Consider the following 10,565-nt stretch of genomic DNA (forward strand, 5'->3'; position numbering starts at 1 on the left):
ATATCAATGTGTTCAGGCTTTAACAAAAAACAGTGTTGTTTTAAAAAGTTTATATAGTATATAAGTTTGTGTTTTTTTTTTAAATAATACAAGCCTAGTGCGCCATTAGACTATGGATCCTCAGATGAATAACACTTGAATCATATAAATGTGAATTCTTTTAATCATTCATAAATATTTTCAATTTTATGACTATGTTTTACAATGACACGTGAATTCTTTTTAAAATTACATGAAGATTTTTGCATTTTTTGAAATTATGTTTGTTATACAGTCATAAAGAGTACTTGTACTTTAGATACATGACAACTCATTGGTTGGAGTGGCATCCGCGCCTGGTCTACAAGCTTTGGTCCGATGTTTGGGTCATAGATCCGGTGTTGTTTTTGCTGGATTATTAAATTCTCTTTATTTATTTTGTTTGGCCAAATGTTTATAAAGGTTATGGATCATTAAATATCAGCAAATGTGAAGTTGTTGAGTGACTAGCCACATGCACTCGACTGGTACGTCGCTGCTTCGATCTAGCACACCAGCTTTAGGTTTTATCTTATAGTTATATCCTAGTTTTTATTTTATAATTTACCAGTTTCTCCGTGGGGGCCTTATTGTAAGAAAATAATTCCAGGTTTTTTTTGCGAAAATCGAGGCCACACACCCTTGTCACTGGCGTGCCTCCTCGGCTTTGCGGACGTATGCAAACACCATTTGAACCGTATATGCACGTCCGTGCCAAGTTATGGAACCAGTTCAACGTATTTTGCAAGTTCAGACACTAAAGTGCACATTCATGGCAAGTTCAAGCATCATTGATGTATTTACCTCTTTTCTTTTTGTTTGAGGCAAACTCGGAAGCTTTATTAAGACATGACAATATTTACAGGAGGGTTGACAAGGCTACCCTGTGCATCCCACTACTTTGCTTGTCTGCCGCGGACCCAACCGAAGCCCAATGGGCCACACTCCCCTGAATGCCTCTTGTATTTCTATCCAGTGTAGGTTTGCATGCACTCCAATCCTAAATTCTCTAATCTAAGAAAAAAAAACTCCCGAGTTCTCTATTCCTAGGAAAAAAAGTATTAATACTCTCTGCTGAACTTTGAACTCGTATGGCTTTTTTTGGGCTGTGAGATTTTATAAGAGTGAATTTCAAAGGATTCCAGCCACTGTGAAAGAAAGAAAGAAAGAAGATTGCCGAACTTGAAGAAATATTTCCTGTATGATTCAAAGGTTTTGGATTATTTCTTGATCCTGAAGATTGTTTTTTTACGAGAGTTCTTTGACTCGTAGGATTTGATTAGAACCCACTCATTCCTATGGAATGTATTATTAGTGTTGGTTATAATGGCAATTCATTCTCTATGGTTGGTCAAGGTTACAATAAATAAATAAATAAATATTTGACACCTACACCAGTGCCTAACATCACCGGTTTTCGCCACGTGTACGATGGTAGACACTGACATCTTGTTCCTCTGGTGATGGCTTCCTAACTGCCTAGTACCAAAATTCTTCATGGATGGCTTTTTTTTCTTCCGGCGAATGGCGCGCATGGCTTCTTCTAGAAGCATAGACCATTGAAACAAAGGAGAAGAGGACCATGCCCTCACCTCATGTGTGTGTAATGCATGAGAGCCGTGCAGAAAGGGGGAAAGATCTTGTATATATTCCTGGCCGGTTGCTTTCAGTTTCAGGTCAGTCGTCAGGCTAATAATTTGACTGTTTCTTGTGAGGACTTGCTGCCAATGTTAGGCCATCTAGTCATCTCCATCACATCACACGTGATTCATGAGATTCTCTTCCTTCTACTAGTCATCATTACTATGTAGATAATATCTTGTGTTAGACATGGGCCACCTGTTCAGTTTTAGGTATTTAGATCTCATACTCAGAAATCCCATCATTTTTATAGGTTTATCGGTATATTATATGATAGAAACAGGTTAAAAAAAAGGGGTTGTATTGCAAAAAGTGGATGAGTACTAATTAACCATCAATTCCATGATTCTTCTGTAGTTGTAGTTGGGCACTGTCCTGTTTAACTTCATCCTACTTCTGGTAGTAGTACATGATAATTAACCATGATTTCATTGCTCTTCTTTCACAGTTCGGCCGAAATAAGGGCCCCTTTGAATGGACTGAGCTTCAGTGCCATAACTGCACCTACAGTTGGGTCAGTGACATGTGGGCCTAGACGGCTGGCACCGAAGCAACATCCCCTTTGAACACCATCATTCTTTTCCCACATGCTAAGTAATGTCGCAACAAAAGAAGGCGGAAACATACATACGGCAATATCAGCACCAAAGAGAGCATGCATCCATTCTTTATTCATATTATTATTCCCCAAAAGGATATATATATATATATATATTCTTAACTTTGGAACAAAGGAACAAAAGAAACAAGGGAAAAAATATCCCCAAATAATAGTGAGGGGAACAAAGCTAAGTATCCATCCATCCACCTCCTAAACTTACATCCACTCCACTCCAATGTACATCAACTGTCCTCAGCACTCCTCCCTTCCTTTTGCAGCTACTGTCTACAAACAAAATCAATAATCCTCATCATGTACAGTTAAAACCTAATTCGACCGACCGGCGAAACCCGCTCATCTCTAAACACCTGACCAGGTTAATTAGCAACACTTTGAGAAGCAGCAGGCAAACAACAGGCAGAAGCTTAGTCTCTGCCAAGCTGCATGCTCCTGATCATCATCATATTTACAGGGGAGCTGCATGCTGCTGATATCTTCTAGTGTGTGTGTGTGTGTGTTTAAGTCAGCTCAACGGTGGCTTGTGATTGTGATGACGCCGAGTCCAAGTGGAAGGCCTTGCTGTTGGTGCGGACGAGCTTGGCGTCGCGGCGCGCGGACACGCCCACCCCGGTGGACCTGACGGAGAACTGGCGCAGGACGACGCCCAGCTCCTCCTCGGGGTCCTCGTGCTTGGCCGCGTGCTGCAGCCACTGGATCTTGTTGTGGTAGTCCGGGAAGAACCACGTCTTGACCACCGCGAGGGTGAAGTAGGGGATGAGCGCCGCGACGGCCACCAGCAGGGTCACCACCCAGTAGGCCGGCGCGCCCCCCAGCGCCTCCGAGAACACCATGAAGAATGTGGTTGAGAAGGACGGCGTGATCGTGCCGTAGATTATGAGGAACAGGTACCTGCAGCCACAAGCACAAAGAGTAGTAGTGTCAGTTTGCTCAGAGAAACAGTGAGTGAGTGAGTGAGTTGCTCTGGTTAATTTTAGTTGTCGTCGCTGGATAGATAGTATGTACCATAGGAAGATGCCACTCCAGATGCAGATGTGCTGGATGAGGGTGAAGTAGTTGACCGTGATCGCCATCTGCATGTTGACAGCCCAGACGACACACGTGTAGGCGGTCGCGCCAAGGATGGAGAGGTCTATGACCTCACCATCTTTGCGGAACGCTTGGTGCTTGAGCGACGCGATGGTGAGGAAGAAGATGATGACGGCGCTGCCGACACCGTGCAGCATCCAGCCTAGGAGCCTTGACCACCGGAAGAGCAGGTTCTGAGGACCCTCCTGGTAGAGCATCGGGTACTGCATTGCATTTCCAGAAACAGTGAGCAATTCCTTTTCTTTTTGATCCAGCGTTGATTGATCTTCAGAAACCGATGTGAGCGCGAGCGTACCTTGAGACAGAACCGAGCGGAAACATCTTGGTCGAACACGCCCATGGCGATCACAGGCAGCGACGTGAAAAGGACATTGTAGAGTGACATGGACCAGTCGTTGTACAAAGTTTGGCCAGAGAATGTCGACAAGGACTCATACAGGAACAGGGTCACACCAAACGTGATGTTCTTATACAAGAAGTAGCATACCTGTTGATATGATCCAATAAGAAAAACAAGGGAGACACTCACTCAGCAAAACCGCCACATGCTTCATACTAAATCATAAGCAGAAGAGTAATTATTCGCATGACAATAATTATTGCATTGCTTACCATTGATGAGATCCTGCTATAGCACCAATGCCCATGGACAAGTAGCAGGCGCTCAAGGAAGCGGAACTGCGCAATGGAAACATCGCTCGCCATGACGGCCTGCATCCCTTCGGCACCGCTGATCCCTACCCCGATATCTGCCTCCTGAATCATGCCTACATCGTTGGCACCATCGCCAATTGCCAACGTAACTTTACCAGTGCCGGTTTTGACTAGCCTCGTGACCTGAATCGCAAATGAAGATAGACAGTTAAGAAGAATCCAGTCTCATTTCCTGGGATGGAAGAGCACAATAATTCTGAGGTGAAGTTTGAGCAGCTTACAAGAGCCTTCTGCTTTGGGGAAGAACGGCAGCAAATGACTGACCCACAGGCGATCGCGAGGTCAAGGAACGCGCCCTTGGTGTCGTCTTTGAGCGCGTATGTAAGCGACTTCCCGTCGATGATCAAAGCAAATGATTCATTGCCAGATGCATTTATGAGTTTCTTTCCTTCATCTATTTGCTGCATCACGCTAACCTTTGACGCCTGCCATATACATATATATCAGAAAAATCTGGTGTTATTATCGTAAAACAGAGCAGTGTTTGATCAATATGCAGACTACAACATGGAGCTCGTTATGGTCCGTGCACTAGAAACAGGATTCAGTAACTATAATCAGTAATACTTTTATCTACCTTATTAATGGCTCCTTTGTCACCACCTTTCTCCAAGGCAATGATATCTGGTGTATCCAGTGTGATGGTTATTTGTTTCATCCCTTGTCTGAGTAGACTGCACGCATATCTGTGAAAACGAGCATCATCGGGTTTTAGCAAGTTCATAAGCTTGAACAAATATCGCTATAATAAGCATTTAAAAAGAACTACTAGGACAGGTGGTATACCCGATGTTGATGGCGGTCTCCATCTTGTCGCCCGTGAGCACCCATATCTTGATGCCAGCCTTAGCAAGTTTGTCGATGCAGTCAGGTACCTAGAAAAGGGGGAAATCAGCACGCGCAAACCTAAAGAGAAAAAGTCTTGAACCGTTCCATTTTACAGCACGAAAGAAGAAGATAAGATTTCACTCACCCCCTTTTGCAGCTTGTCCTCAACGGCGGTGGCGCCAAGAAGAATCAAATCCTTCTCTATCAAATCTGCCGCCTCGTCGATCAGCTCATCTCGATCAGCACTGACAGAGTTCTTAGCTGCAGTGAACTTCCTTTCGAACTTTGCGTACTCGATCTCCTCGAGCTGACGGTATGCAAGAACTAGTGTTCTGAGGCCAGCATCAGCGTAATCATTTATGTGCTTCTGCGTCGCTTCAGCATACGCGCTCTCAGAGGTTGATAGCCTCTCGTACATTATACTGCGCATGTTGAGAACACGTCAGGATATGGCCATCATACAAAATAGAAATACAGAGAGCAAGAGTAGATGCATCATCTCATCAGCTTTGCTGCATCAGGTTATTGAAGATAGTACTAACCTGTCGGCACCTTTACTGAAGATAAATGTTTTCCCCTCCTCGTCCCTGACTATTACCGACATCCGCCGCCGAGCACTGCTGAACTCAAGGACATGCAAGACCTTATAAAACCTGCCACAAAAGAAAAAGAAAAAGGGGTCAAAGTTAGTGCTACAACAACCGTGTCACTCCTGAATTTTGTTTACATGATAAAAAAAGTGAAACCCATATGTACCTGTCGACTTGTTCTCCAGACGAGGGATCCAACTCATGCAGATAAACACCCGCCTGCGTCCTTTGGTAAAAAGTGAAACCAAGTTCATGTGCCGCGACAACAAAGGCAGCCTCATCGGGAGACTCTGCTTCGTACGAGATCTTCCCTGTTACTTCGTCGACCTCCGGTATGCATGTGTGGCAGATGGCCAGCAGCCGGAAGAACATCTCGATCACACCGGAGTGGGCTTGGTGAACCCAGTTACCATCCATGACACGCTCATCTCTGAAGTTAAACCCTTTGACCGCAGATCTGCCCTCGGACTGATGAAAGTCTTCGACGCCGAGCTCAAAGTCAGAGATCACGGGGGAACCGTTTCTCTTTGCCATAGCTCTCTCGACCTCGGTGATTCCACGCCCGTACGCCGTGCCCGCGATGGAACATTTGATGAACTCCATGGAGTTGCAGGTCAGAGTCCCGGTCTTATCGGTGAGAATGGTGTAGACCTGGCCCAGCTCCTCGTTCAGGTTGGAGGTCCTGGCATGAGCCGGCGTGTCGCTCTCCTCATGGTACATATGGATGTCGCTGTTGATGAAGAGAGCCTGCAGCAGCTTGACGAGCTCGATGGAGACGTAGAGGGAGATGGGGATGAAGTAGCCGTAGAGGATCATGGCGGTGAAGAAATGCAGCGCGGCCGACACGGCCGGGTTGTTGGGATCGTAGATGTTGTCAGGGTTATCCGGCCTGAGGTACCACCTCTTCATCCTGCCGTCCACCAGATCATGCTTGGTCGCGAGGCCGAAGACGACCGACCCGATGACCGAAATGAGGACGAGGATGGACATGAGGACGTAGATGGCCCCATCCATCTTCTTCTCAATCTTACTCCTCTTGGAGGGAGCGCTGGTGGCATTCTGCATCACCTTGGTGTCGTGGCCGGTGAAAACCACCACGCCGTACACGTACTCGGTGTTGCGGAGCTTGGAGTCCCTGAGCAGGAGCTGCTGCGGCGACAGAGGGTACTGCTGCTGCTGCTGCTCCTCGATCTCTATGTTCCCCACAAACGAGTAGAGGTTTGCATTGGGGTCCTCGCACCGTATCACGGCGCCAAAGCCGGCGAAGCTGTGGTCGTCCTGCAGGCGCGAGGTGACGTCGAGGGACTGCTTGAGCTTTAGGTTGGTCTCGCCGTCGAGGTTCATGGTCTCGACGTAGCAGATGGCGTCGTCGTAGCTGGAGGAGAGGAGGACGAGGTCGGCGGGGAAGAACTCGTCCTTCTCCACCTTGACGACGTCGCCGACCCGGAGCCTGGTCCACTTGGTGTGCCGGAACGCGCCGTCCTGGAACACCTTTGTCCTCCTGTTGTTCACCTCAATGTCCTGGATGCACCAAGAAAAGAAACAAGCATTCATTCATCCACTGTCTTTTTTTTCAGCAAAAAAAATTGTACTGGCAGAAGTAGGAGAAAGTGCAGAATAATTGGTACTAGCAAGCAAGCAAGAAGCATGTAGTTATAAATTTGTTGTTTTTAAGCAACATCCTACTGCTGGTACTGACTTGCTGGAAGAAATGGAATGAGTGGCTATAACTGCTCCACCAACCCCTGCCTCCTCTCCCTATTTTTGTGTAAATTTTGCTGAAATTATGGGGAGCAGATGGGTTTGGTCCCACCCCATGGATTTGTACTAGTACTAGTAGCAGATTGAATGATGATGCCATTGCTGAATGGAATGGAATGGGGATTGGATTGGATTGGATTGGATTGGATTGAATAAAGAATTTGCAGCGCAGATGCAGATGCAGATGCAGAAGAAGAACGAAAATGGAGATGCAGATGCAGATCCAGGATGAGAAGAAGAAGGAAGAAGAAGAATGGGGGAAGATACAGACCTGCTGCTTGCGGCGCCAGTCCTCGATGGCCTCCTTGATCATGGTGACGAGGAGGACGAGGACGAGGGGCCCGACGGCGGTGGCGCCGCGGAAGGGGGCGATGGGGGTGTAGGAGAGGCAGGCGACGACGAGGAAGTAGATGTTGGCCACCCGCCGGAACTGCTCGAACAGCGACTTGGGGACGAAGGTCACGGCGCTGTACTTGGTGGTGGAGACGTAGTTGGACCGGTACCCGCCGGCCGCCGCCGCGCCGGCCGCGGCGGCGGGGTCGTTGGCGTGGACCACCCGCGAGAACCCCGGCCCGCCGATCCGCGACCCCTCGTCGTCCACCGCGCTGGGCCGCCGCGCGCACGCCGCGAAGGTGTAGAGCTTGCTTAGGAGCACCTTGCGGCGCCGCCGCCTGCCCCGGCGCCGGTCCTCCGTCTCGCCCCCGGCCGTGGAGGAGGCCATTAGCGGCTGCGGGGAGCGCGGCGGGGAGAGGAAAGGCGCAATCTTTGCTTGCCTTTGTGTGTCCTGGAGCGGTAGTACTGGCCGCTTAAAGCTGCCGCCTTGCAAGAGCGGAGGTGCTGGCTGCTACAGGCAGCTGCAGTGGTTGCCTGGCTTGTGTAGCTGCAGGATTCGGCGGCAATGGCGGGCGATTGGAACAAGGGGGAAGAGGACGGACGGCGAGCAGAAGATCCAATGGAAATCGCCGGCGAGATGTGGCGATATATATGTATTAATTTGGGGGCTGCCCGGCCGAGCCAAGAAAGAGGACCTGATCTTGTGCTCCTCCGAAGCGAAGCAAGCGGCCAAGAAGGGAATTAAAAAGGAAAGGGCTGGCTGCTTTGTAAGCTCCGCAGGCCAAGAAAGAGGACCTAATCTTCTTCTTCTCCGTGTCCTCTGGTCTTTGTTGGCTGGTGTGTGTGTGTGTGTGTGTGTGTGTGTGTGAAGGGGAGGTGGGAGGTGGGAGCTGGAGGAAGAAGAAGAGGAAGGAGAGGAGAAAGTGCTCTGCTCTCCCCTTGCTGGTGTTTGTTGGTGTTGGTGTTGGTGTGGTGGTGGTGGGCTTGCCTTCCTTTTGGCTTGGTCTCTAACAAATACTAATACAAATGGCAGCAGCAGCTGCTGATTTGATTCTCTACTAGTAGTAAATTTCTGCTAATTTTAACCTGTCAGGGCAGGGGCAGGGGCTGATTTGGCACATGCCAGGAAAGAGACGCCACTCTTCTCTGGTCATGCAGTCCATGGTTGACTTTGTCATCCATTCATTCATCTCATCTGGTAGGGATGGTGGTGACTTTCATTGGGCCTGCATGGAAATTTGTGAGAAACTAGTTGCAATGATATTACCAGTGTGAAGAGGAAGAAGAAAATTAGTGTACTACTAGAAGCTTCCTCCTCCTCCACACCCACATTTGCTTATTGGGTTTTTTTCTCCATGATAACCTTACTTATTGGAATTTTGGCATAAATACATGCTAAAATGCATTTTTTTTCTGCCTACCTTGTTGACTTGTCTCCGCACCCGCATTCAAACACCTCCTAATCGTATTCATAATTAATTGCTGATGTGGAGGAGGAAGAAAATGCAATTTTCTTTCTTTCTTTCTTTCTTTCTTTCTTTCTTTCTTTCTTATTAAGAACGTATGCAACTCGACAGCGACAAAACAATGGGAAATTTCATATGTGAATTTCCATCCATCCCTCTTCTTCTATCATTGGTATTTTAAAACTTGCAAAAGCTTCCTCCTCATATTCGAGTTTGAAAACACACGTCTTGGCCACCTTGTTGACGCGGGATAACTACTGCCGCGGGGGAGAATGCATTTACTTTACTTACCATCATTTTTGAAAACCGGAATGCCGCAATAGATTCGGCATCGACAAAGGGAAAACCGTGCAATCTTTTTTTCCCCTTTCCTTCAGCTTCAAATCCTGAAATCGGAGCACCGTAACCGTACGCGGTTCAACAACGGCCAAGAGGAACTTTTATATTCCTGCCTACCTTGTTGACCCGTCTCCGTAGTCACATTCAAACACCTCGTAGTCGTGTATCTATAAACATAATTGCCTTGCGTGCATAATTGCCGGTGTATATATAGAAGAAGAGAAGATGACCCATTTAATTTAATTTAATTTCACAGAGCGTTTCCCGAAGATCGGGCGACAAGACACGGTTGGACACCGACGAAACCGAAAACTTCATATATGGTGAGTTTTCCTACCTCCTCCACTTGAAATTCTAAATCGGATTGCAGAAGGCGCGGTTCAACAGCGGCAAGGACAAGCGAGACTTTGTATGGGGTTGAATTTTTCCTCCCACTGCAAGCCTCCACTTTGAAATTCCAAATGGAGGGGCGGCGTGGCCAGCAGGTTATTACATGTTATATTTCTTCTTTTCTGAATGAGTGGTAGCTATATTCCTTCCTTCTGGAAGGCATCTTCTCTGGATGCATTATTACCACCTAATCTTCTTCTTCTTCTTCTTCTTCTTCTTCTCTTGGCCAGCTGCCTGATTAGCAGTCCAGTCAAATTAGCTGCTTGATTTGCGGTTAACACGGACAAGAAGAATCTCTGGGTTTAGCTTGGCCCAACGAGATTGACTAATCTTCTTCCATCAACTGGCGCAATTGGATCATCGTTTGTTTATTACTATGTATAATAATTTGTTTACTAGTACTAATGACAAACAAATCAAATCAATCTGGAGGGGGAGAGAGGGAGAGATCGACGTTGACATATGCAATCACGTGATTGGTTGGTGCCATTGCCATTGCCATTGCTTCTCTCACCACCTCAGAATCGGAGCTTCACATGGCCTTGGTTGGAACTTTCCTCCCTTTTCCAAGCCCCCATCTCATCTCATCACTTTCATCTTCACCCCCCTTTTTTTTCCTTTCCTTTTTGCAAAAGATCTCACTGCCTTTTACACTTTATTAAACTGTTGCACACAGACACCACCAGGTAGGTTGATTGATTGATGGATATATCACCATTTTTGGGCTGATAAGTGCTTGCTTTCCATTTACTTCCTGATTAAGGCACACCATTCATA

The 10,565-nt window shown here is 47.2% G+C and overlaps 1 protein-coding gene across 1 annotated transcript; it reads right to left on the reverse strand.

Moving 5' to 3' along the window:
* Positions 1–2,297: 2,297 nt before the first annotated feature.
* Positions 2,298–8,562, reverse strand: LOC123102426 (putative phospholipid-transporting ATPase 9). The gene is made up of 11 exons (XM_044523778.1): positions 7,532–8,562; positions 5,666–7,020; positions 5,452–5,562; positions 5,055–5,331; positions 4,868–4,956; positions 4,659–4,767; positions 4,303–4,506; positions 3,980–4,204; positions 3,663–3,854; positions 3,284–3,570; positions 2,298–3,169 (listed from the first exon to the last, which is right to left on the reverse strand). The coding sequence occupies exons 1-11, from the start codon at positions 7,979–7,981 to the stop codon at positions 2,779–2,781; spliced, it is 3,690 nt and encodes a 1,229-aa protein (XP_044379713.1). The 5' UTR covers positions 7,982–8,562; the 3' UTR covers positions 2,298–2,778.
* Between the last annotated feature and the right edge of the window lie 2,003 nt (positions 8,563–10,565).

The sequence above is a fragment of the Triticum aestivum genome, chromosome 1B (assembly GCF_018294505.1).
Source record: "Triticum aestivum cultivar Chinese Spring chromosome 1B, IWGSC CS RefSeq v2.1, whole genome shotgun sequence".
Lineage (NCBI taxonomy): Eukaryota > Viridiplantae > Streptophyta > Magnoliopsida > Poales > Poaceae > Triticum > Triticum aestivum.

What these genes read in the sequence shown, in the direction of transcription:
- LOC123102426 (XM_044523778.1), bottom strand. Translation starts at nt 7,981, where the DNA reads ATGGCCTCCTCCACGGCCGGGGGCGAGACGGAGGACCGGCGCCGGGGC. An exon ending in CCCCAAAGCAGAAGGCTCTT is followed by an intron (nt 4,205 to 4,302) that starts GTAAGCTGCTCA and finishes TTTGCGATTCAG; the next exon opens with GTCACGAGGCTAGTCAAAAC. An exon ending in CCGCTCGGTTCTGTCTCAAG is followed by an intron (nt 3,571 to 3,662) that starts GTACGCTCGCGC and finishes AATGCAATGCAG; the next exon opens with TACCCGATGCTCTACCAGGA.